Raw genomic sequence first — 26,975 nt, forward strand, 5'->3', positions numbered from 1 at the left:
TAAGGGTTGATAACTTCATCCAGTGTGAGCATTGTCCCCGAAGCTGTTGAACTTGAGTGCAGGTGAATGCAGTCACAGGTTCAATAAGAAGCAAGAAATGGTGAATCACCAGTGGGCCAATTCGGCGTCGTGTCCATGAAATAATATGATCCACTCGGTGACTCAGGTGTCATAAATGTCCATTGCCTGCGGGAATAAGCTGCTCATGAAAAGGGGTTCGATGAGAGAAGTCCCACGGTGGAAAAGAGTGATCATCCACTGAAGATAATAGAGCTGCGTCGCAGCAAGTGGGACGAAGCTCCATGAGTCAGGGCAGGAAATGCGTTGCTGAAGATAGGGCTGCGAATGCGGTTTAACTCCAGTGAACTCCAGTGAACCTTTGTTTAACTCCAATGAAACTCGAGTCCGCGAGTCATTTCCACAACGGTGTAAATGGAGAGCTGCGATGAAAAGTACAATTACGCTGAAATAAATTATACGTCCATCAGTTAAGTACTCTACGGAATTCACCATACGTTGATTTTTGGGGAGAGGTGGAGGTGGTGTCTGGTCCAGCAATGTGGAGCTTTACAAGGGGGGCGCAGGGTGTCAGATTTCACCAAAAATAGCGTTACGTACTTTTTGAATGGCTCCTTAGAAATCGTAGACAGATAACAGATCTTGAACTTCCACGTGCAGGATGCATGCACATGTGCCTGAACTTCATTTCAGTGTGATCATGCAACAAACTTTGGGTTTGAAAGGAGCAATAACTGCAGAAAATTTTTCCGCAATCGGGCTGTGTCCTCGAGTCCTGACTGCCCGAGTTCGAGTCTGCGTCCTCAAGTCGAGTCCGAGTCCTGAAGTCGAGTCCGAGTCCGAGTCGCCGGAAAATGGAGTCAAAGACTTGCAGTTCTAATTATTACTGTTAGCCCATCCTCTTCACAAAATTTTCAACAAAGCTTTATTATGAGAATATGCGGAAGAGAAATGAAGAAATTGGTCAAAAGGTCAAAGGTTGGCATCGCGTAAAATCATCAATTTTCATCCAATTGACCTGAAATTTTCATTGTCGTTTGAGCTTTTGCTATGAAATTTTCAACAAAGCTTTATGATGATAATATGGTAGAGACAAATGAATAATTTGGTCAAAAAGTCAAAGGTCAGCATCACATAAAATTGCCAATTTTCATCCAGTTGACCTTTAATTTTAAGAGCTTGCATATTCAGTCACTGAATTGGTTAACCAATCAAAACCTAGAAGCAGATTGTTTTTTTTTTTTTAGATCAAAAGGTCAAAGGTCACGGTTGCATAAAATCAATTTTCATCCATCCATCCATTAGGACCATACTCTGTGCAGAGCGTTGGTGCCACCGAAGCAGTCTCCTTGGCTATTGGGAACAATCCTGGACGGGTCACCACTCCGACACAGTATACCAGCATGCTGGCACTCATTTTGCCGACCTCGGAAGGATGACAGGCAGAGTCAACCCCACCTGGTGTTAATTCAACAGCTGAGCAGAATTTGAACTCAGGACCCTAGGATCCCAAGCCCACTACCCTAACCATTAAGCCAACACCAGGCATAATTTTCATTCGATTGACTTGAAATTTGAGCAGGGTTTGCATATTGGCTCACTGAAGCCTATTTGCTTTTGAGGTCAAAAGGTCAAGGCCACCTAAAATCGTCAATTTTTTTTCCTATTTTTTCGAAGCTGTTTTTGTCATGTTCAGCATTATGGAAGAGGTCGAAATACCAGCCGGATGGGCTTTGCATTTTCAGATGCTTTCTAGTTATTATTGGAAAGGTCCTTAAAGAGCTCAGAATTCAACCTTCAATTCTGGTGACTTCAGCAACTGGATTTCCTTGCAGGATTGATCCAGTCCCATCAATACGTGTCAGTCCTACGCATCAAAAGGAATCACTACATCGAGGTCGTCCACAAAATACGTGATGCTTTGAAGAGTGGAGGTGTTTCCTGGAGTGTCACAGAGTGTCAGGGGGGAGGGTGTCAGAGCCACAGTCACGTGACACCATCTTCAAGAGTGCAACCATCTTGGATTTCCCTTCACCATAGGAGGACGTGTCAATTTCGAGCAATCTTGCTTTCTATCGGGTGAATTCATCCAAAAATGTCAGAGGGGGCTGTTGAAATGATTAATCAAAGCCACTCGAGAGCATTTCCCAAAAGGAGAAAGCAGGAAGTTTGTAACTTCAACTTTTTTGTAACTTCAACTGGAAGTTTGTAAAATTTGGAGGGAATCGAAGGGCAACATTATTTAATTGACTGAGATGTCGGATGCCACCGATACAAAGACTTGCAGAGTGGAGGTTCATCGAAAGTTAAAAATAAACGTGACATTTATCAACGTGACATTCAGAGTGACGTTTTGTTTTAAGGTTGAGTCAGGCAAAACGCCCCAAACGTCACGGAGGGGGGGGGGGGCAAAAGAACTGCCAAAAAAGGTCACATTTTGTGCAGCCCCATATGTATTGTTCTTCTTATTCTTTTGCGGTCACAATTATTCCCACGTTAAACTTGGTTTTGGCTAAATGGTTCAGGTGGCTGGCTTAAGATCTTAAGGTCTTGAGTTTGAGCCCCTGCTGTTCCATCGAAATAAGACCAGGAGGTGGGTTGACTCACCGTCATCCTTCGAGGTCGGTAAAAAGAGTAGACCGACCAGCTTACTGGTAACAGGGGCACTGCATCAGTAGCGTAGCCGCAGTTCCAGAAAATGACACAACCAGCAGCCTGAGGCTGCATACCAAAACAAACAACTCCCACGTTCTTTTGGGTTTGTCTGGGGGAAGCTTGAACCCAAGTCTTTCACGAACCGGCTGAACAAGATTAGAACCCAGGCTAGACAGCTTAGAGATGAGTACATACCTTGGGGACATCCTGCCACCCAGATATGTGTTGATGCTGTTAATTACCTCTGCCACTGCAGGTGAGGGAGGTTATGTTTTCACCCCTTTCTGTTTGTTTGTTTGTTTGTTTGTTTGTTACTTGCAAAATCGAAGCTTTTTCAAGTTTATTGGTCAGTCGAATTTGTTATTCTGTCTGTCTGTCTGTTGCCAACAGGTCACAATTTTAAACCAATCTGCGCGAAACTTCACCACATAGTACAGTTTGTCATGAGGAAGAAGCAAAATATTGTTTTTGAGATCAAAAGGTTAAAAGGTCAACATTGGCCAACAACTAAGGTGAGATTTCTAAATTCCTCAATTTTCATCCGATTGACTTGAAATTTGAAGAGGATTTATATTTCTGGTCACTGAATTCAACCAGCCAATTATTTTTGAGGTCAACATCGACCAAAAGGTCAACATAGTCCCAAGGTCATCAACTAAGGTGGTATTTCCAAAATCCTCAATTTTCATCCGATTGACTTGAAATTTGAAGAGGATTTGTATTTCAGGTCACTAAATTCAACCAGCCAATTATTTTGTTGGTCCACCTGGGCCAAAACGTCAACATCGGCCAAATTCTAACATTGTCAATTTTCATCTAATTCACTTGAAATTTGAAGAGGATTTGCAGATTTGGTCATTGAAATCAACCACCAATTATTGTTGAGGTCAAATTAGTTTTATGGATTTTGCAAGTGTCATGCTCTACATGACGTCTTCTTCTTGTTTGTTTGTTTGTCTGTTTGTTTGTGTGCAGGATATATAAAAAAAAGTTGTGGACGGATCCGGATGAAATTTTGTGCACAGGTTGGGTGTGTGACAAGGACGAACTGATTCGGTTTTGGTGAAGATCCTGATCGGACTACCAGCGCGATGTCTCAAAAAGTTGTGGACGGATTCGGATGAAACTTGGTGGACAGGTTGGGTGTGGGGAAAGGACGAATTGTTTAAATTTTGATGAAGATTCCGAATCTGGATCTGGATACGAGAATTATTTAATTTTCTAAGTGATTCTTCACCATTGAGAGATCGGGCCAAAAACGATTATTATAGCATGATATCTCAAAAATGTATTGGGCCCGAAATGTTCTCGTGGATCAGACATTATGGGGCAGAGGTACACGCTCTACCGAGTGCCCTTCTAAGTTCTTTTTGTTCATTTTATCATGCCATTTGGATTTTGTTAATCAAAAATTCAATGTCTTGCAAAGGTGAAAGTTCACACTTTACACACTAACCCATGTGACGAAGAGTGAAATACTTACATTTTCCTGCAATTTTAATAATGGGATTGTGAAAATCTCAACATCCAGGAACCTGGCCTCACTCAACATTCTGTCACTGGTGCTGTCATTGATAAAACAAGGACAAATGTGTCCAAGAGCCGCGTCCCAAAGGTTTTGTCTTAAGCAGAAGAAGAATCAGAATAAGAAGAAGAAGAACGAGAGCCCTCATGGAGGCTCCTCCTTCATGACGAGAAAATCGTGTATTTACGAAATTACAAAACATTAAATGGAATAATCTTTAAATAGTAACGTGAACTTTTCGAAACTTTAAAGCAAATGTCCGAATATATTTAAAAGTTCATGATAGACGCTCTCAAAAGGCACCCTCAATGCGAGGATGTGTACAGGTGTTTAGTATTTAAGGAGATACGGATCCTGTATATACAAGAGTAGAGTCCGAGACGTTAAGGTTCAGCAGCAGCAGCGGCGGCGGCGGCGGCGGCGGCGGCGGCGGCGGCGGCGGCGGCGGCGGCGGCGGCGGCGGCGGCGGCGGCGGCGGCGGCGGCGGCGGCGGCGGCGGCAGCGGCGGCAGCGGCAGCAGCGGCGGCAGCGGCAGCAGCAGCAGCAGCAGCAACAACTCTCCAGAAGAAGAAAAGGAAGAAGAACTCTCCAGAAGAAGAAAAGGAAGAAGAACTCTCCAGAAGAAGAAAAGGAAGAAGAACTCTCCAGAAGAAGAAAAGGAAGAAGAACTCTCCAGAAGAAGAAAAGGAAGAAGAACTCTCCAGAAGAAGAAAAGGAAGAAGAACTCTCAAAAAGAAGAAGAAGAACTCGCCAGAAGAAGAATTCTCCAGAAGAAGAAGAACTCTCCAGAAGAAGAAGAATTCTCCGAGTGCCAGCGTTCGTTACGCGAGACGCGGCTAAAAAAAAAGCGAGCACCGAATGGGCGGGAGCCGAGGTAAAGGGGCGGGGTGAGATGAAATGGCGGGGTGTGTTCAAAGGGACGGGGAAAAGGCGATTGAAGTGAAGTTATTTGGCCATTTCTTCTGCGTCGCTCTCTTGTCTGTTTTGTTTTCGTGTCTCCCCTTGATGTGATGCTGGCGGACAACCTGGTCGAAAAGCAACAGGACTCGGCGAATTGTGAGCAGGTGAAGCTCGTGATCGTGGGCGATGGAGCTTGCGGGAAGACTTCCCTGATTACGGTGTTCGCCAAAGGAATCTTTCCTGAGGTGAGTCACGTCATGATCAATGATGGGAGGAAAAAAAAAAGCTAAATAACTCTTCTCTTTTTTTTTTTTACATGATAACTCACTAACTCACGATGAGTGACTTCCAATGGCTGTTGAGCACTCCCATGTATGAGCACTCTCAGGATTAAATCTCGTGTCATGCATTGATTTGTCTTTGTCCTTGTCATTAATGTACGAGTACATTGGTATACATTGTTGTTGTCCGCAACACGAACCAACCTCGAGAACACAACACAAGAGAATGGTATTTATTAGGAAGCAGCAGGTAACAAGACATATGGACCACCATGTATATAATTACATATGGGCATCTTCCATGAACTTCCAGGAATGGGAAATCGATGGAAAATGTTGGTTCAACTGGGAAAGCAACTCACGGTTTCAGTTACGTTTAATAACACCTTTTCCAGTTGACCACCGAGCACACCTTCCCAGGTTGACGAGTAAAACTTTGAACGGTTGTTTTGTCTGTGGTTGATGCACCAGTTATGTCCAACTTGTCAGAAAGAGCGGAGTTTTAAATTGTGTATATTCAATCAGAGATATTTCTGATGTCCTCTCAACGACTGACGTTCGTACACGTCACAATTGCGTTCAGAATAAACCTGTCAGTTTGCATTGGATAAACAATGACACCTGAGGCTGGTGATTGTTGATGTGGAATGTGAACAAGCCATTTCATGCTCATCACATTTGAGGGGGGGGGGGGTGGAAACAAAGTACAATGCAAATTGTGTTTCCCAACAATCCCAGGTCCCAACACGTGTAGGGGAAAGTTGCCCAGTGCCCACGATGGGTCAGTTTCCAAGACGGTACATTGTAATTTTTCTTTATCTCTCGCCGATATTTGAAGACATTTAAAAGTATTAAACGTGATACTGAAGGAACTTATTCAGTTTAATACTTTTGAATTTCTTCCAGTAAGTCCCTCCAAGGCTCTACCAGTGGACATTTTCAGGCCTTGGGTGCCAAAGTACAGCTGTGGACGATGGCCACATGGCTCTTGTGCCTCTTTTCCACTCCCCACAGCTTCCTGCTCCTCCTACTTCTTTCCCATTGTCACGAGTGGATGGATGCCTGTGACTCTCCTCACATAGATGGAAACAAAAATCATTAACAAGTAAAAAAAGACATAAAATATCACAGACATTGTTTTAGAATTTTTGCTAGACGGTGTTAAAGGGCGAGCCCATATTTATTGGTTCACAAGTCAGTAAGTGACCACTATATTCGTTATGGGTGTGTGTCTGTCTGTCTGTCTGTCTGTCCCGAGCATAGCTCCATGGGTTTTGATCCGATCCTGATAAAATTTGGGTGGGAGGTTTATATCATGATCTAGTTGTGTTTTCCTGAGAATGGGCGTGCTGCACCCATTATGGGCGGAGCCACGCCCAAGAAACGTGTTTTTTAGGGGGTAGCCGATTTCAAGTTACATCTTCTCCGAGGGGGTTTGTCGAATCTGGCAGGGGCTTCGGTATTTTGTTAGCCCAATGGCACCTGCATAGCCCCACGGAGCTCGATTTTTCATTTTCGTCCCAAGGTCAAGGTCACAAGGTCACAAACTTAGAAAATGTCAAAAAAGTCAATAAATTGATCATCAAGCTCCAAAGGTTTTCAACTGTTTCAAATGAAAGTTGGTATGCAAGTAGTGCTCTTCGAGTACTACAACTTTCATCATTTACGTTTTTCCCGATTCCCGCCAGTTTGCCCGTGGCGTCCCCTCGAAGGTCAAAAAATGAAAAAGGCGAACCGTGTACATTGCTCGTGAACCATTGCCGTCTCCAGACTTGTGTACAACTAAAATGGCTGCCAGTCTCCCAGTCAGGCATCTTTGATCAGATCACAAAATAAAGTGAGGTGCACGTGTATGCCATCATGTACTGTGCTTGTGCCAAGTTTGAACAAAATCGGACCATGCAAGTCAGAGAAATAGTTGGGGACACATTTAGGATATAAAATGGCCGCCAGTCAGCCATCTTGGATCTGATCTCAAACAAAAATTATGTGTATATGTAAACCATTATTCTTTATCTGTGTGCCAAGTTTGAACAACATCGGTAAATGCGTGTCTGAGAAATGGTTGAGGACGTGTTCAACACTGGGTTTTTGTCTTTGTTTTTTTACAGCTAAAATGGCTGCCAGTCTACCAGTCGGCCATCTGGGATCTGATGTCGAAAAAATGACATGCATATGTATACCATCCTGTGTTGTCTTTGGGCCAAGTATGAATAAAATCAGTCCATACATGTGCGAGATATGGTTGCGGACGCACACACTCAAAAATCGAGACCAAATCCAAAAGCCCCCGTTTTGGACGAAGTCGAATGGGGGCTAATAAACTGATATTCTCATTGTATTTCTTCTTTAAGTTGTTGAAAAAAAAATTGTCCTACATTATAAGGGTAAATTCCTTTTTGTGATAAGAGTTCAATTTCATCAGGTTCTGAATAAATGGTGTGGAGATTTGGAAATGAGGTGAGACTTGATACTCATGTAGATAAGTTTGTACGTATCAATAAACCTAATACTGCATTAGTTTTGTTAGATAGGATTGATTTTGTAGATGGAATGTATTTCTTGTCTGTGTTAGGAATATCTGATATGTATCCAGCCGTGTTGCTTCGTTCTTTTCTGAATAAATTATTCTAGCTCTTCCACGAGCCTCAATCATATGCAAACTGTGTTTCCCATTGTCTCGGGTTGCTCACCTGCATTTGATTTTTCATGTTTCCATTTATTTATATTTTCGTTTACGGATGTTTTCCGATGGTTCTGTGAGTTATTCCCCGCCCCCCCGCCCCCCTTGGTGTAACGGCTTCAATGTGCATCGGCACACAAAATTACCGAGCTTCCCCATTGTCTCTGGTCACTCACCGACACTTATTTTTTTCATTCTTTTTTTTTCATTTACAGATGCTTTCCAACAGTTCTTCAGTTGTCTTACCCTTCCTCCCGCCCTTGGTTTACTGAAGCTTGTGGCGAGGCAGTTGTCCTGAAACAACTTGCCTTTGCCTCATGGAAAGCAAACCCAACTGAGGGCAATCTCAGTTCTTTCCACAAAGCTCGGAACAAGTGTGTATCTACCCTCAGGAGAGCCAGAAAACAACATCTTTCTCATCTCAAGTCTGAACTCTCAAACCTCTCTCCCTCCTCAAAATCCTGGTGGCGTTTAATCAAATCTGTTTCTGGTGTATGTTCCCCCTCCATCCCCTCCCTTACCTCAAATGGCCGCACTGCTGATTCCGCACGTGATAAAGCTGAATGTCTAAACTCGGTGTTTGCAGCTAAATCTTGTGTCCTAAACCCAACACTATCTCTACCCACTTTACCCAGTCGCACCCAACTGTCCCTGGACTCTGTGTCCTTTTCTCCTGACAAGGTGGAGAGCTTGCTTTCAAACCTCGAGTCAGATTCTGCAACCAGTCCAGACGGCATCAGCCCACGTGTCCTCAAAGCCTGCTCTTCTGCTCTTGCTAACCCTCTCTCTGTTCTATTCACCCTCTCATTTGCCCAAGGTCATCTGCCATCTGCTTGGAAATCTGCTAACATCACTGCCCTGCATAAAAAAGGTGCAAAAACAGATCCCTGTAACTACAGACCAATCAGCCTTCTCCCAATCATCAGCAAGGTGATGGAATCCATCATCGCTTCAGATATGAAATCCTTCCTCTTCTCCAATGGCTTGATTTCCAATCATCAATTTGGTTTCAGACCAGGTCACTCTACCCTGGATATGCTGCTTCTGCTCTCCCATCAATGGATGGAGGTCCTCAATGCCAGACAGGAAATCCGAGCCGTATCCCTGGACATATCACGTGCTTTTGACACAGTCTGGCACCCTGCCCTACTCACCAAACTCTCTTCCCATGGTATTCAAGGCCATCTCCACTCATGGCTTGCAGACTTCCTCTCCTGTCGCAGTCAACGTGTGGCCCTAAATGGAGTTCTTTCATCCCCTCTTCCTGTGCAGGCTGGAGTTCCTCAAGGTAGCGTTCTGGGCCCTGTTCTTTTTCTGGTTTTCATCAATGATCTCTCGGACTCTCTGGAAAATCCTCTATTTCTCTTTGCCGACGACTCCACCCTCTGCCGTACCATCTGTCATCCCTCAGACCGGCAAGCAGCAGCTTCTTCGCTCACTGCAGATCTGGATAAAATCACAAACTGGTCCAACACGTGGAACATGTCTTTCAATCCAGACAAATCTCACACTCTCACTATGTCTCTTCGAAAGGACCGTTTACAAACCCCATCCACTTTCTCAACAATCCTCTGGAAGAAGTCTTTTCTTTCAAGCTTCTAGGTCTCACTATCTGCCATGACCTTTCCTGGGAAAGTCACATTTCCAACCTCGCCTCAAAAGCCAGTCGCCGACTGGGAATCCTCCGTCGTGCTCAGTCCTTCCTCGGCCCTCTTGAGCTCCTGACAACTTACAAAGCTTTTGTCCGTAGCCTGATGGAGTACTGCTCTCCCCTCTGGGCTGGTGCTCCTGCCTCCCACCTTTCTCGGCTTCACGCTGTCGAAACCAGGGCATTTAAGATCATCGGCATCTCCCACAATGAAGCTGAGTCTTTGGGCCTCTCACTCAATCACCGCAGGTTGGTCGGTTGTCTTTCTGTCTTCTACCGACTCCTCTCCAGCCTTGCCCCCCCTGCTCTCTCTGCGATTTGTCCCCACCACATTTCCACAGGGCGCTCAAGGTCCGCCAACAACCCCCTTCTAGTAAAACTACCAAAATCACGAATCACTGCTCATCTTCACTCTTTCATTCCTCTTTTTTCCCGCCTTTGGAATAAACTTCCTCACTCTATTCTTTCCCATTCTTCCCTCCAGGCTTTCAAAACAGCTGTTCACCACCACATCTTATCTTCCCCCATCCAAATCCTCGATCTTTTCTACCCCCGATAATCCACCCAAGCCCACTTCCTTCATTTCTCCTGCTTTCCTTCCTGAAAGTCCCTGAAATGTCCATCTTCTCTTCGCCATGTTCCCCGTCCCATCCCCATCCCTCTCCCTTCCACAGTTCACCTAATGTGTCTGTTCCCCACTGTTTTGTCCCTTCCACTCCCGCCCCTCTTGTCTCATGCCTCCTTGCTGTGAGTTGTGTGTTAGCTCTCATACGAGCCTCGACCAAGGTATACAAAAAAAAAAAAAAAAGTTCTGTGATTTTTGCCAGTGTATTTGCTTCGATGTCCATTGGCACACAAAATTACCAAGCTTCCCCATTGTCTTGGGTCACTCATCTGCATTTTTTTCAATTATCTATATTTTCATTTACGGATGTTTTCTGATGGTTCTGTGATTTTTTTTTTCCAGTGTATCGGCTTCGATATCTGTCGGCATGCAAAATTTCAGCTTTCTACGTCACCCAGAAGACACCGATCTTTAAAATCTGTCAGTCAGTGAGTGAGTGAGTGAGTCAGTGGTAAGAAAGAGCTTTATATACTGTATTAAATACAAAAAAGAAGAAAAAAGTCAGAATCAACGTTCGCATTGTTGTGTCGAAAGACAGGAATGTAAAGTCCGAAGTTTTAAATTGGGATTACAACTTTGATGAGCAGCAGCTCTGTTCGATCTTTACCTGGAAGATATAACTTTTGGTTCTTCCTTAGTTAATTACTGACAAAGATAACCAATGTTATATTTCTTTAAATTTTCTTCCTCATCTTGTATTAATGTCATTGGTTTATAAATTTTCAGCATTACGTCAGATAATTACCTCTGCCCCCAATGGTGGATGGAGGTTGTGTTTTCACTCCTTTTTTGTCTGTCTGTCTGTGAGCAGGATATTTCAAAAAGTTATGGACAGATTCGGCCGAAACTTGGGTGGACAGGTTGGGTGTATGACAAGGACAAAATCATTTGATTCTGGTGAAGATCCGAATCCGGATCCGGATGCCAGAATTTTGAAAGTGATTCATCACCAGATGACAGATAGGGCCAAAAACGATATCTGGCATGAAATCTAAATAAGTTATAGACTGATTCAGACGAAACTCGGTGGACAGGTTGTGTGTGTTAGAAGGAGAAAATGATTCAATTATGGCGAAAATCCGAATCCATGTACTCTAATTTTAAAAGTGATTCTTCACCATTGAGCGATAGGACCAAAAAAAACGATATATAGCACAATGTCATCAAAGGTTATGGAATGATTTGGATGAGTTGGGTAAGTGATAAAAGCTGATTAGATAATGGTTAGGGTACAGATGCAGATCCGACTATCAGTTTGATACAAAACGTAAACTGTGCAGCCTGACGGAGCTAAGCGCTCTACAGGGTGCCCCACAGAAAACCAGGAAATTTGGTACAGTTTATTTAAAACAAAACAAAAGCAAACTTAGATGTAGTGTAAAACAAAGATACACTTTATTTTCAAACAAAACAAAATCAAACTTAGATGTAGTGTAAAACAAAGATACACTTTATTTTAGAAAATTTATATGTTGGTTTATTGATATGGTAAAATACAGCAAAATAAATCTCAAAATCTCAAATTTCCTGGTTTTCTGTGGGGCACCCTGTAGTTGAATAGCATGTTTTTATGACATCTTTATAAACTCGTTGGGGGTTGGGAGGGGGCAGGCACCTTCTCCTCTGCATAATTCTCATTTATTATATTGAACTCTGACAGATACAATTTCATGTACACCATGAGGAATATGTTTTTGGTAAGATTTGGTGTAGGATTGACTTGGAGAAACAGTCTCCATCTTTTTTTGAGAATTCTTTCAAAGTCAGCTTGTATCACAAATGGATGTTTTACGGTTTGATTTGTCTTGGAATTCCACTAAAAACGATACTCCAAATGAAAGAAACAAAGATCATTTTTGTAAGCTACTGGTTCAGCCTCCAATCATTGAAGATCAAGAAATTCAACGGATTATACCAGGTATATTACCTTTTGAAACTTGAGTTTTCACGAAGGAGGAGCCTGTCGCATTGATCAAGCAATTGGCTAATAACAGAGCAGCTGGTCGAGAAAGCACCCTTACAGCAACAGAAATCTGGAAAGTAGAGCCTTACATAATCCTTTGCTTAAAATTTGCAATAATACCACACTTCATGAAGATAAGCCAAGCATCTGGACAAAAAGGTGCAATTACACCTATCCTAAGAAAAGGTGATCTGAGTTTACTAAAAAATTACAGAGGCATCAATCTAATATGCGTCGCAGCTAGAATATGCAACAAAATGATATGGAATCGGTTATCCGTACATAAAGCTGATTTTGAGGAAGAATCAAAATGGTTTTCGACAAAATCGATACTCCAAATGAAAGAAACAAAACAAACACTCACCCAGATCTTCTCAGATGCACAATTGAAGGAATCAATGCGAAACATTGACAGGCTATCATGACAATAATAGACTTTCAAAAAGCTTTTGATTCAATCCATCATGAAAAATGTTCAACATCTTGAAAGTTTTTGGTATACCAGACTTTGACGAATGTCCTTTAACATCTTGGCAGGAATACTACAAGGTGACACTCCATCTTCTTTTCCATTCATTGTTGTATTAGATTACATCATGAGAACTGCCACTAGTGAAGATGTTGACGAATTACGTTTGACAATTGTAACACGCAGGAGTTTATGTCACAAAGTAGAAAGCATTAGTGACCTAGATTTTGCAGATGACATGCCCAAATTTCAAACTCTCTTGATGCTGCCCAAAAGCTTCAAAGCAGAATAGAATCTTTTGCTGTAATTTGTTGGCCTGCACATAAATGCAGATAAGACACAGTGCATGATGTTAATGGAAAAGTTAAACTGCCAGCAACAATATCCTTGAAAATGTTTATGATTTCAATTATCTTGGATCCGATATTAAGAGGAGTAATTTATATCTGTGTAATAAAATCTCATTGATTCCACGACTAGACTCGGTGCTGTAATGGTTCGAGTGTCTGTTCCATGTTTGGGAGGTTGGTGGTTTAATTGGTGGTTCAAACCCTAGCTGAGTCATACCAACAGGACCTCAATAATGTGCTCCATGCCTGCTTGGTGTTCAGCATTTAAAATAATGGTTCCCAACCTTTTTCGGGTCATTACCCATTTATAGACATCGAAATTCACCTATTACTCCTTTGACCCTCCCAAGAGAAGGATTTTTTTTCCCAAATCATTGCATATTTATTGCAGATAATTGCATATTTATATTACATGCATATTTATTGCAGAGCATAAAGTCCCCAGCCAAATAAATCTGACAATGTGTTTGAAAAGTTCAACGAGAAGGTTGATGCTGAACAGATGAGACCAATTTCTGAATTCTGGCCTCAGTCACACTGAGTGCACATCACAGTTCATCTTCTACGTCCAGTCGGCTTCTTGACTTCGTTTTCATATGCAACAGTGTTGAAAATGTGCTCTCACACCTGTATGTGGATCGAAATGGTAATAAATTACGAATAGTGATGTTGAAAAGTCTGAGGTACGATTCAGTCATAGCTACCCAAAATGCTGGCAGTGATTCTGACTGGAATTTGAGCTTCGTGCCCGAATCTTCTTGCAGAGTTACAAGTTCAGTCTGCGTCTGGTCTTTGTCATCGGGTAGCGCCGTTACTGGCGATCAGAAAGGATCCCACACGATACCTGCCATGTCCGTATCCGTATCCGGGAAGTATCTTTCAAATTCAGTTTGTCGGGCTGCCAGATGCTGATAAATCAAGTGTTTCATCTTTTCAGTACGTTTCATTGACAACGGTCGTATGCTACAGCATTGCCGTGTTTCCCACCTCAATTTTACGATGCCAGTTCTTTAGCTTCGCAACAAATGCTCGGAGCTTATCGGCGAAGTCTATCACCAACTTATCCTTGCCTTGTCGTGTGGTGTTCAGTTCGTTCAACCGCCCAAACATATCAACTAGGTAGGCTCATTTCATATTCCATCCGGGCTGATTGCATTCAGACAGAAAATCCTTCTTCCCTTGACTATCAAGGAATAGCTGGTTCTCATCTCTGAGTTCAGACTCGGAGAACAACGTTACCTCTGGAGAGCCAGTGACCCTGTGTGTAAAACAGTAGACTTTCATGTTCAGAGTCCATATCTTGGCACAGTTTCTTGAACAGCTGAGTGTTCAAAGCACTCACCTTGATGTAGTTGACCGTTTTGATGATGGTATTCATCATCTCAAGCAGTGGCTGGGGAAGAGTTTTCAAAGCTAAAACCTGTCGGTGAATCATACAATATACAAACATTGCATTGGGAGCTTTTGCCTTTTTTAAGGCATGTAATCCTGACTTCGAGCCAAGCATGGCAGGCGCACCGTCCGTACTTACACCACATACTCCCGCCAAGCTCAATCCTTCCTCTTCAAAAAAGCACAACACTTTTTCCATGACATCTTCACCTTTTGTTGTCTTTTCCAGTTTATGGCAGAAAATAAACTCTTCATTAAAATCTTGACCCTTAACATGGCGAACAAAAACCATGAGCTGTGAGCAAGATGAAACGTCAGTCAACTCATCAAGCTGGATGCTGAAAACCCTGACGTTATTAATCTCCTCTACTACTCGATCTTTAATGTCGTTCGACATATACATCCGACGCTTCACTGTGTTGTTGGACAACGATATTGGAAGAAGTTTCTCGACACTCTTCTCACCTAGCATCAGTCTTACCATTGTCTTCGTACATGGCAGGATCAATTCTTCACCGATGGTATGCGGCTTCTTTTTCCATGCAACCTCGAGGGATACGAAGTAGGATGCTTTGACAGCGGCTGCATTTTGTTGCTGGAATGATCCACATGAATCAAGGCGTTGACCCCTCAACCTTTCTTGCTGCTTTTGAAATAGGATCAGTTCCTACCAACGTAGTCTGGGTGCTGAGACTGGAGATGTTGTTTCATTTTACTGAGCTTTAACGACTCGGCAGTCAAGACCTTCAAACCAATCAAACATTGTGGTTTCTTCACCCCCTTTCTCTGTAATATTCGTGAATCCATAGTCGATATAAGTGTCAAAAAATCCGCGCTTTTTGTTTATTCCCACTTGCCATTCCTGGATCGCCTTAGCACTGTGGCTTGTAGTCATTGGCTGCGGTGTTGGCTCGTAGTCATGGGGCGCACCCTCATTCCTAGGCTATACGCTCCGCGTAGGCCCTGATCCCATGTGTTGAAAACATGTCTCTTATTGGCCAATAGAAGCTGCTCTTCAATTGGAATTCAGGGAAGTGCCCTGAAAATTACTCCAAATTTTCACAAAGGCCAAATTTCTCTCGCAGCAATCACCGATAAACATATCTATCTATAATTCCAGCAATGTGTGTGTGTGTGTGTGTGTGTGTGTGTGTGTCTGTGACCGCTGTTTCTCGATAACCACTGGTCCGATCTCATTGAAACTTGCCAGGTATATTGCTGGGGACCTGAGGATGTGCCTTTTCAAGGTTTTATATTAATCGGACAAGTGCTTCCCAAGTTATGGCCATTTATTTACCAAACCAATGACAAGACACGTTGCGTGGCCGATGGGGAAGGGAAGCTCAGCCGCGTTCGCCATTACAGGTTACAATGTACGGACTTCCGGATAGTGATGACTTCGTGTATCTATCTATAATTCCAGCAATGTGTGTGTGTGTGTGTGTGTGTGTCTGTCTGCGACTGCCGTTTCTCGACAAGCGCCGGTCTGATCTGATTGAAACTTGCCAGGAATATTGCCGGGGCCCCGTAGATGTGCCTTTTCGAGGTTTGATATTAATCGGACGAGCGGTTCCCAAGTTACAGCCATTTATCTGTCAACCAATGACAAGACACGGTGCTATGATGTCACGAATGCCGGCACAAGTAATGCGTATTTATTTATTTATTTATTACTTTTTTTTTTTTTGCACGATTGACGGTCCGATCTGATTGAAACTTGCCAGGGATATTGCTGGGATCCCGCGGATGTGCCTTTACGAGGTTTGATATTAATCGGACGAGCAGTTCCCAAGTTACGGCCATTTATCTGTCGACCAATATCTGCAAGAGAGGGGGACGGGAGAGGGGTGGATGAGAGTGGGGGCGAGAGAGGAGGGGGGAGAGAGGAAGGGCGAGACTAGGGGGGGATAGAGGTGGGAGAGAGAGAGAGAGGGGGGATGAGAGTAGGGGGGGCGAGAGAGAGGGGGCGAGAGAGGGCTGCGCATACTGGCACTCACCTACGGGCCCGCCCCTACGGGCACGCACCTACGGGCCCGCCCCTACGGACCCGTACTAGTTCTAATAATTTCTCGATTTCTTATGCGCATTTATAGATAAACACAATGTCCCAAGTTATGATCGTTTTCATATTAGACGGTGCATAAATTTCGGTAACATCAGAGTGCTGGTATGCTCCGAACCAGGAAGTAATTTTTTTTCTCTCTCTTCTCCTTTTTGTTTTTCCTTGCCACGACATTGCGAAAAGGTAAAATACGTTGGCGCTAATTGAATAATTGGGTATTAAAACTAAATTGCGAATAATCGTAACTGCGAATAATATGCGAACTTCCGGGCCACACATGTACGGGCACGCGAGAGCGAAGAAACGTCCTGTGTGGTTGTTGTTTGTTGCTCGCGGTTTGAATATTTATTTATTATTTTTTTATTATTTATTTATTTATGGGCACATACTAGTAAATCAAAAATGCAACAAGTTCCTACCCTTATCTGTGATATTTCAGGCCTCCAAATGTGATGTCGTCAAATCTTGTGGCTGCGAGAATCCCGTTCTCAATGTGGATTTAAATCACCTGGAACCAGGGTATCCCCCTGCGGCGATATCCTGGGGCGAGGTTGTCATGGGGTGTGTCTTATGTCACGTGTGCACCTGATGATTACATCATCTTCCGGATAACTAGCTGCTTCTGATTCTGACAACTGCGATCGAAACTCCAGTCCCGTCCCCAGAAATACTGGAGACGAGGGTGAAGAACGACTAGTGAAGTGTTTGGAGGTTTATCCTTTCGAAGATTATGCATGGTAATGGAAATGACATTGATTTTTTTAAATATGATTGTCAGGAACGCTCATTACCCCCGGGGAGAAGCCACATTATCCCTTTGGGGATAATTACCCCCAGGTTGGGAACCCCAGATTTAAAAGGATAAGAGCACAGACAATTGTGGGTTAGACTGGCATCCAAGGAGAGGAGGAAATTAATCCTTAGGAAATCCCGATCAGAGTGTGGTGAGAAAGGCGGCGCCATTGTTGTGACGCCACTGGGAGCTGGTACCCAGTGCGCTCCGGAAAGTGGTGGCACTTCCCTCAAGCTTTGAGCAAGATGGGCAGTTGAGAAATTTGAAGGGTGTAGTTCTCCTGAGTTTTGCTTGTGTTTGTGCCATTGAAGGTGTTTTTTATAATTGTGTTTTGACAAGTCCTTTGAACAGAGATCACAATGAACCTTATTAGAAGAAGGAGGAAGTATTCCAGGCTTTATTTGGTGTTTGCATAATTGCAAATATGTTGTAGTATTTGAAGTCCTTATTACAGACATCACGATGAGTTATATTCACCATATTTATATAACGGAAAGATTATTAAAAAAAAAATTGAATGTGTTTGGTCACTGTATTTAGTGTGGTATTTTATTTTAAAACAAAAATAAATACTTCCCCTCCGTTTCCCTGTCACGTCATAGGAATTTCCTAACTGTCTTTTGAGTGTGTCTGGTTGACAAAAGGAAGTTGTTTAGCAACATAAAACCACAAGGTTATGGGAAACCAGCTAACAATTAAGAAAAGCTTTGTGCTTGTGAAGGTCAACATCTCTCTGAGCCTTCTCAGAGAACAGCCTCAGCACCGGCAAGTCTGGCAGGTCACTCAGGCAAACTGGCAGGGACTACAAGCAGCCGTCTCTCTTCAGGATTGGTCTCCTATATCTACTGCGCCTAACATTAATTCAGCCTGGGAATTGTTGCACAGAAACTTCTGTCCCTTCTGCACAGATTCATCCCATTTAGTCTTCAATAATTATTCTACCCTTCTTCCCATGCATGGTGAATCATTCCCACTGAATCATGTGGCGATGCAGTTACCTTAAAACAACTTGCATTCATAACAAGTGTGTCTACTCTCAGGAAAACAAAAAAAGAACATCTGTTCAGCCTTAAGAATGAACTTTCAAACTTGCCTCCCTCCTCTAAAACCTGGTGGCACCTTGTTAAGACTGTATCGGGAGTATGCTCCCCTTCCATCCCTTCCCTCTTGTAAGATATTTTCGAAGTGCCTGCAAATCATAAGCAACTACAGTGTTGGTTGTGGTTGTTGCTGGGGATTGTTACAAAAGACCTGAAAAAATAAATTGACTTCCGGTGATACAGATGGCCGAACGCTGGTGTCCTGCTTGTGTTACATGGTGTCAGCAGTAATCTGCAAATAACCCCGTCCATCATCCGTGGTTTGCCGCAACACAATTACACTATCGGATTAATTATCAGCGTCTCGCTCACCCTGATTAACTTCGTCAATCAACCAAGGTATTGCATACCCACTCGAATCGCAGGATAAAACCCGTCGCAGCTGTGGCTCTTCTTATTCAGTACCGTGGCTACACAGTAACCACAACGCTTGAAGTGGTTGCTCTCCCACAGGAAAACATAATCTCCCGAGATACAGCTGAAGTTTTGGGTCTGATCATCAGACTTAGATTCCGTTGGAACTGAATCGTACACCTGCGACATTCTTACTGAGCTGAAGGAATATCCAGATCTAGTGCGAATGACTGGAACTCTGCCAGGCATGCATACAATTATATTTCAATCTGGTGTGAAGTGAGTAGTACACGCTTCTCAGCATGCCACATATTAAAACCCAACTAGGGGAGATGAAATCCGAGGAATACATTGCCAAAGTTAACAAACCAACGGAATGGGTCAAGCGCAATGGTGGTATCTCTTAGAAATGACGAATTGAGAATCTGTCTTGATCCATCCGATCTGAAAGAGGTCATCAACAGAGAGCACCATCCCGTGCACACTGTTGAAGAGGTCGTTGCAAATATACCTGATGCCAAGGTCTTCTCAGTGTTTGACGCAAAGTCAAGGTTCTTACAGGTCAAACTGGATGAGGAATCATCCTATCTGACATATTTCAATACACCGTTTGGAAGGTATACAGTTGTGAGAAAATGTTTGTGAACCCTTTAAAATTTTCTGTATTTCTGTACAATTTTGACCTAAAATGTGATCAGATCTTCATCTCGGTCTTAATAATAATCTTCATCTTAATAATAGATAAAGAGTACCTGATTAAACAAACAGCACAAAAAATCTACTTTTTCATTTCTTTATTGAGAAAAATGATCCAACATTCAATTTCTTTGTCAGAAAAAGTATGTGAACCTTTACATTCAGTAACTGTTTGGGACCCCCTTGAGCAGCAATAACTTCAACCAAACGTTTCCTGTAACTCTTGATCAGTCCTACACATCAGCTTGGAGGAAGTTTGGTCCATTCCTCCTTACAGAACTGTTTCAACTCAGAGATAATTGTGGGCTTTCTTACATGAACTGCTCACTTCGGGTTCTGCCACAACATTTCAATTGGATTAAGGTCTGGGCTTTGACTTGGCCATTCCAAAACACAAAATCTCTGCTGCTTCCACCATTCTGTTGTAGATTTACATGTGTGTTTCGGATCGTTGAGTTGCTACATGACCCATTTTCTGTTAAGCTTCAGCTCACGGACGGATGCCCTGACATTCTCCTGTAGAATTTGGTGGTACAATCCAGAATTCATGGTTCTGTCAATGATGGCAAGCCGTCCAGGTCCCAAGGCAGCAAAGCAGCCCCAAACGATGATACTCACACCACCATGCTTCATGGTTGGGATGAGGTTCTTATGTTGGAATGCAGTGTTTGGTTTTCTCCAAACAACGTTTCTCATTTAATCCAAAAAGTTCCATTTTTGACTCATCTATCCACATTACATTCTTCCAATAGCCTTCTGGATCATCCAGGTGGTCTTTGGCAAACTTGAGACGGATGGCAACGCTCTTCTTGGAGAGTAGTTGCTATCCTACCATGCACACCATTCTTGTTAAGTGTTTTTCTGATGGTGGACTCATCAACACTGACATTAGCCAATGCAAGAGAGGCCTGCAGATCCTTCGACATTACCCTGGCATTCTTTGTTATCGACTGGATTATTGTACGCCTCTCTCTTGGAATGATTTTCATTGGACTGGAAAGAGTAACAATGGTGTTGATTTTTCTCCATTTGTAAACTATCTGCCTGACAGTGGATTTGTGGAGCCCATTCATCTTTAAGAATGGTTTTGTAACCCTTTTCAGATCGATGAGCATCGACAACTCTTTTTCTGAGGTCCTCAGAAATCTCTTTTGATTGGGGCACGACACATTTCCACAAACCTGTGTGGTGAAGACCAGACTCTGATGGCGATGAACAAAGTTTGTTTTTCATACTGGGCAGGGCCACCAAAACTCACTCCTGATTGTCATACTATTTATTGAAACACCTGACTATAATTACCCTCTTAATTGAGCTGATTAACCGAGAGGTTCACATACTTTTTCCAACAAAGAAATTGAATGTTGGATCATTTTTGCTTAATAAATAAATGAAAGAGTAGATTTTTTTTTGTGTGTGGCTATTTGTTTAATCAGCTTCTCTTTATCTATTATTAGGACCGAGACAACGATCTGATCACATTTTAGGTCATATTTATGCAGAAATACAGAAAATTCTAAAGGGTTCACAAACTTTTTTTCTCACCACTGTAAGTGGCTTTGTCTTCCCTTTGGACTGAAATGTTTGCCTGAAAATTTTCAGAGGATTATGTGGACCAGAAGATTGAAGGCATAGATGGAGCATTCGTGATCATGAATGACATTCTTGTCGCTGCTCCAGACATGGAGCTGCGTGAGTGAATCCTGAAACAAGTCTTCGAGAGAGCAACAAACTACAATCTGAAGTTGAATCTGCAGAAGTGTAAAATCCGCGTCATAGATACAGTACATAAGACATGCACTTTCTGATAATGGGTTATCTCCTGATCCTGCCAAAGTAGAGGCAGTTCACAGTATGCCAACGCCGACCGATAAGGAAGCTGCGAGACATTTTGTCGGATTTATCACGCATATGTCAAAGTTCATCACATTGGTTGAGTGATGGGTTAGCGCCACTCTGAGAGCTGCTGAAATCGGACATTGAATATCAATGGCACCGGCTCAAGCCAAAGGATTTGAGAGACTGAAGGAACTTTGCTGTCATCCACCTGTTCTTGTGCACTTCGATGTCAAGATTCACTGTGATGCTAGCCAAAGTGGACTTGGTGCATTTCTTGTCCAGGCCAACTGACACTGCAACTGACACTCCAGGCCAACTGCTAGGGCTCTCATGGAGACAGAGACATGGTATGCACAAATAGAGGAGATCCTGTCCATAGTCAATGCCTTCAAGAAATTTCATTGTTATATCTTTGGGAAAGCAGTCACTATCTACAATGACCATTATAAGCCTCTGGAAATGATTGCCAGTCAGCCGCTGCTGTCCGCTCCGATGAGACTGCAGATCATTCAACTACGATTGCAATGGTATGATCTCAACATTCAGTACAGAATAGGGGAGGATATGCAGCCTCCAAACACCCTTTGTAGAGCCTACCTGCCAGATACTCATTCAGAATTGGACATCTTGAAACATATTTCAATATTGGACTTTCATTCTGTCTCTCATGAGAGGTATGCAGGATCTTCAAAAAAAGCTACTCAGTCAGAACTCAGTCATTTACAGTCCATGATTCTTGACAGATGGCCAGATGTCAGGCAAGGATTATCACTCGGTCTTCAACCACACTGAGATTCCCGGAGTGAACTTTTAGTTACAGATAACATCCTATACAAAGGCATGCGAATCGTCATACCACCTACTTTGAGACCCCACATGCTGAGCCTGATTCACGAATCGCATCTCAGAATAGTGAAGTTTAAGCAATGAACTTTGTATAGGAGGTTCTATACTGGCCCTCCATGAATGCGGACATTGAGCAAACTTCAGAACTGTTCCAAGTGTGCAGACTATCAAAATCACCTGCCTGCTGAGCCCGTGAAACCGACTCCAACGCGAAATCTACCTTGGAGTGAAATTGGGACAGACGCGTTCCACTTTGATGCCAAGACATACCTGATAATGGTTCTCTATTACTCCAGATTCATTGAAGTGGATGAAGTGAAGGATTTATGCATCAGTATAACTCATGAATGACTGAAAGCACAGTTCACTCGACATGGTCCACCGGAGTACGCTCAGTTACCCCATGCGTAACTCGTACTCAAAGTGGTCAGATCAGTCATTGACGAGACCGACTTGACGTGTGATAAATTGTAAATGTTGCCGTCACCAAGTTTGGATATTTTAAGAGTTGGATCTGTTGTTATTGTTTTTGTTTTTGTTTTGGACGGAGTTGGACTTTGCAAGCGATCAATGCTTCCGTTTCTTTTATGCGTTCATTTTGTTTATGATCCATGCTTCTATTTCTCTTACTGCATTCCGTAGTATTTGTTTGTTTAACAATAATTTTGTCACTGTTCTTTTCCATCTTGAGGGGGAGGATGTAATGTATGCTTGAAGTGCCTACAATTCAGAAGTAACTACAGTGTTGTTATTATTGTTAATTGTTGTTTGCTGGTTACCCCAAGGGACCTGCAAAAATAAATAAACTTCAGGTGATCCGAAAGGCCAAGTGCTGGAGTCCTGCTTATGTCACACCGCTCTTCAAATGGCACCACAACTGACTTGTGAGAAGGCTGAATGCCTCAATTCTGTGTTTGCTTTCAAATATTGTTCTCTCTCTCTCTCTCTCTCTCTCTCTCTCTCTCTCTCTCTCTCTCTCTCTCTCTCTCTCTCTCTCTCTCTCTCTCTGTCTCTCTCTCTCTCTCTGTCTCACTCTCTCTTTCTCTCTCTCTCTCTCTCACTGTCTCACTGTCTCTCTCTCTCTCTCTCTCTCTCACTGTCTCACTGTCTCACTCTCTCTCACTCTCTCTCACTCTCTCTCACTCTCTCTCACTCTCTCTCTCACTCTCTCTCACTCTCTCTCACTCTCTCTCACTCTCTCTCACTCTCTCTCACTCTCTCTCACTCTCTCTCACTCTCTCTCACTCTCTCTCACTCTCTCTCTCTCTCTCTCTCTCTCTCTCTCACTCTCTCTCACTCTCTCTCACTCTCTCTCACTCTCTCTCACTCTCTCTCACTCTCTCTCACTCTCTCTCACTCTCTCTCACTCTCTCTCACTCTCTCTCTCACTCTCTCTCTCACTCTCTCTCACTCTCTCTCACTCTCTCTCACTCTCTCTCACTCTCTCTCACTCTCTCTCACTCTCTCTCACTCTCTCTCACTCTCTCTCACTCTCTCTCACTCTCTCTCACTCTCTCTCACTCTCTCTCACTCTCTCTCTCACTGTCTCTCTCTCACTCTCTCTCTCACTCTCTCTCACTCTCTCTCACTCTCTCTCACTCTCTCTCTCACTCTCTCTCACTCTCCCTCACTCTCTCTCACTCTCTCTCACTCTCTCACTCTCTCTCACTCTCTCTCACTCTCTCTCACTCTCTCTCACTCTGTCTCTCTCTCTCTCTCTCTCACTGTCTGTCTCTCTCTCTCTCTCACTGTCTGTCTCTCTCTCTCTCTCACTCTCTCTCACTCTCTCTCACTCTCTCTCACTCTCTCTCTCACTCTCTCTCTCTCTCTCTCTCTCTCTCTCTCTCTCTTTCTCTCACTCTCTCTCACTCTTCTCACTCTCTCTCACTCTCTCTTCTCACTCTCTCTCACTCTTCACTCTCTCTCACTCTTCTTCCCACTCTCTCTCACTCTTCTTCCCACTCTCTCTCACTCTTCTTCACTCTCTCTCACTCTTCTTCCCACTCTCTCTCACTCTTCTTCCCACTCTCTCTCACTCTTCTTCCCACTCTCTCTCACTCTTCTTCCCACTCTCTCTCACTCTTCTTCCCACTCTCTCTCACTCTTCTTCCCACTCTCTCTCACTCTTCTTCCCACTCTCTCTCACTCTTCTTCCCACTCTCTCTCACTCTTCTTCCCACTCTCTCTCACTCTTCTTCCCACTCTCTCTCACTCTTCTTCCCACTCTCTCTCACTCTTCTTCCCACTCTCTCTCACTCTTCTTCCCACTCTCTCTCACTCTTCTTCCCACTCTCTCTCACTCTTCTTCCCACTCTCTCTCACTCTTCTTCCCACTCTCTCTCACTCTTCTTCCCACTCTCTCTCACTCTTCTTCCCACTCTCTCTCACTCTTCTTCCCACTCTCTCTCACTCTTCTTCCCACTCTCTCTCACTCTTCTTCCCACTCTCTCTCACTCTTCTTCCCACTCTTCTTCCCACTCTTCTTCCCACTCGTACCCAAATGCTCCTAGACTTTGTCTATTTTGCACCTGCGAAGGTGGAAAGGTTTCTGGCAACCCTCGACTCGAGTTCGGTAACTGCACCAACCAGCATCAACTCACCAGTCTTACAAACCTGCTCTGCTTGCTCTTGCACTTCCTGTGTCTGCTATTTTAACCCAATAATTTACCCTCGGTCATCTTCAATCTGCTTGGAAGTCAGGCAACATCACAGCATTACATAAGAAAGGTGCAAAAGTGGATTCCCTTAACTACCACCAATTCGCTTACTTCCAACCATCAGCAAGGTCATGGAATCCATCATCGCAGTTGATATGAAATCCTTCCTTTTCTCCAACAGCCTCATCTCAGATCATCAATTCGGATTCAGAGCAGGTCACTCCACCTTGGACATTCTGTGTCTCGTCTCCCAACAATGGTGGAGGCCCTCAATGTCGAACATGAAGTCAGGGCCATCCCTCTGGACATATCTAGAGCTCTTGATACAGTCTGGCATCCTGCCTTGCTTTCCAAACTGTCTGCCTATGGAATCCAAGGCTAACTCCACACATGGCTTACTGATTTACTCGCCCTCAAAGCCAACATGTGACTCTCAATGGAATCCTTTCTTCTCCTCTCCCTGTCAAGACTGAAGTGCCCCCAAGGCAGTGTTCTTGGCCCTATCCTATTCCTAATCTTCATCAATCATCTCTCTGACCCTGGAAAATCCTTCTGCTGTTCCTTTTGTTTTGGTGCGTACTGATCCGTTCTGTGTTCTCGGTTTTCCATGACCCTTCACTATGTATTCAAAAAAAGAGGAAGTCAAGTGAACTGAATGAATGAGAGTTTCTTGACCAATTTTGCCCTAAAGGGTAATTGTTAATTCTATACTGTGAAATTTGATAATTATGAAAATCTATTCATTTAGAAAATGGGAAAAGGGTGGATCAGTTCCTGGGTTTAAAGAAAATATAGAGGAAGTTCGGCAGTAGCCAGAAATAAACACATCACAATTTAAACTAGAAGGGGACTCAGTAGAGCGCATACCTCTGCCACGTAATGCCTGATCCATGAGAACATGTCAGGCTCAATACATTTTTGAAATGTCATGCTATACAGTACTACATCGTGTTTGGCCCTATCTCTCAATGGTGAAGAATCACTTAAAAAATTAAATAATTATCGTATCCCGATCCGGATTCAGATCTTCACCAAAATTGAATCAATTCTTCCTTGTCACACACCCAACCTGTCGGCCAACTTTGATCCGAATCCGTCCAGAACTTTTTGAGATATCGTGCTACATATCGGTTTCGCCCTATCTCTCAATGGTGAAGAAACTTTTAAAAAGTTCTAGTAGTCGGATCCGGATCCGGATCCGGATCTTCACCAAAATTTAATGAGTTTGTCCTTGTCACACGCCAAACCTGTCCACAAAATTTCATCCGGATCTGTCCATAACTTTTTGAGATATCCTGTACACAAACAAACAGACAGACAGACAGACAAACAGGCAGAAAGGGGGTGAAAACATAACCTCCTTCACCTTTGGTGGTGGAGGTAACTAGAGGGGGAGCACTCGGTAGAATGCAAAACCTCCGCCGCCAATACTGCTAGGTCACTCAAGTGAACCTGATATCCTATTCATTCAATTTGACGTCAACAGTGCTCACAGAGTTATAGTTTGCAACTTTCCCTTTTACTTTTAACTTTTACATACTCAATTCATTCGTCATAACTAGATTCCTTGAGACAGAAATTGATTTTACGTGGGTATATCCACCTGAAGTTCCAAAATCAGCCGCAATTATAATTTGGCATGTTTTTTTTGTTGGAAATCACTTATAACATGTAGAAATGCAAAAAAAATCGACATTATGTTGCAAAAAAAGTTGCAAATTTTTTATTCTCGAAAACAATTTTTTTTTGGGGGGGGGGTGGGGGGTTGGAAATCACTTAAAACATGTAGAAATGCAAAAAAAAAAAAATTCAAATATTTTTTCAAAATGCCCACCATAGCGGCCATATTGGATTTTGGACCAAGTCCAAAATCTAATGGCATGATCCTTGGACCAGACCTAATCCCCCCACCAAGTTTCGTCGAAATCCGTCGAGGAGTTTTTCCGTAATACTGTTCACAAACAGAAAGGGGTGAAAACAGTAACCTCCGATCTTCAATGGCGGAGGTTAATAAACATGTAAAATACACATAAAGTGTGTTAACATTGAAATCAACATGTAAATACAGTGGAGTATAAAATAAACAAAAAGAAGACCTTCACCTTTGAATTTTTTTTGA

The 26,975-nt window shown here is 43.1% G+C and overlaps 1 protein-coding gene across 1 annotated transcript in view; it reads left to right on the plus strand.

The window, feature by feature from the left end:
• Window positions 1-5,098: 5,098 nt before the first annotated feature.
• LOC147010727 (rho-related GTP-binding protein RhoF-like) overlaps window positions 5,099-26,975 on the plus strand; it is a 58,322-nt gene continuing 36,445 nt past the window's right edge. The window contains exon 1 of the mRNA XM_085859576.1: window positions 5,099-5,343. Coding sequence (XP_085715702.1) covers window positions 5,209-5,343 — 135 coding nt within the window. The 5' untranslated portion in view covers window positions 5,099-5,208. The remainder of the gene's footprint in view (window positions 5,344-26,975) is intronic.

Source organism: Eptatretus burgeri, chromosome 16, assembly GCF_056783735.1.
Source record: "Eptatretus burgeri isolate ZD-2024b chromosome 16, Ebu_testis_v1, whole genome shotgun sequence".
NCBI classification, from domain to species: Eukaryota; Metazoa; Chordata; class Myxini; order Myxiniformes; family Myxinidae; genus Eptatretus; species Eptatretus burgeri.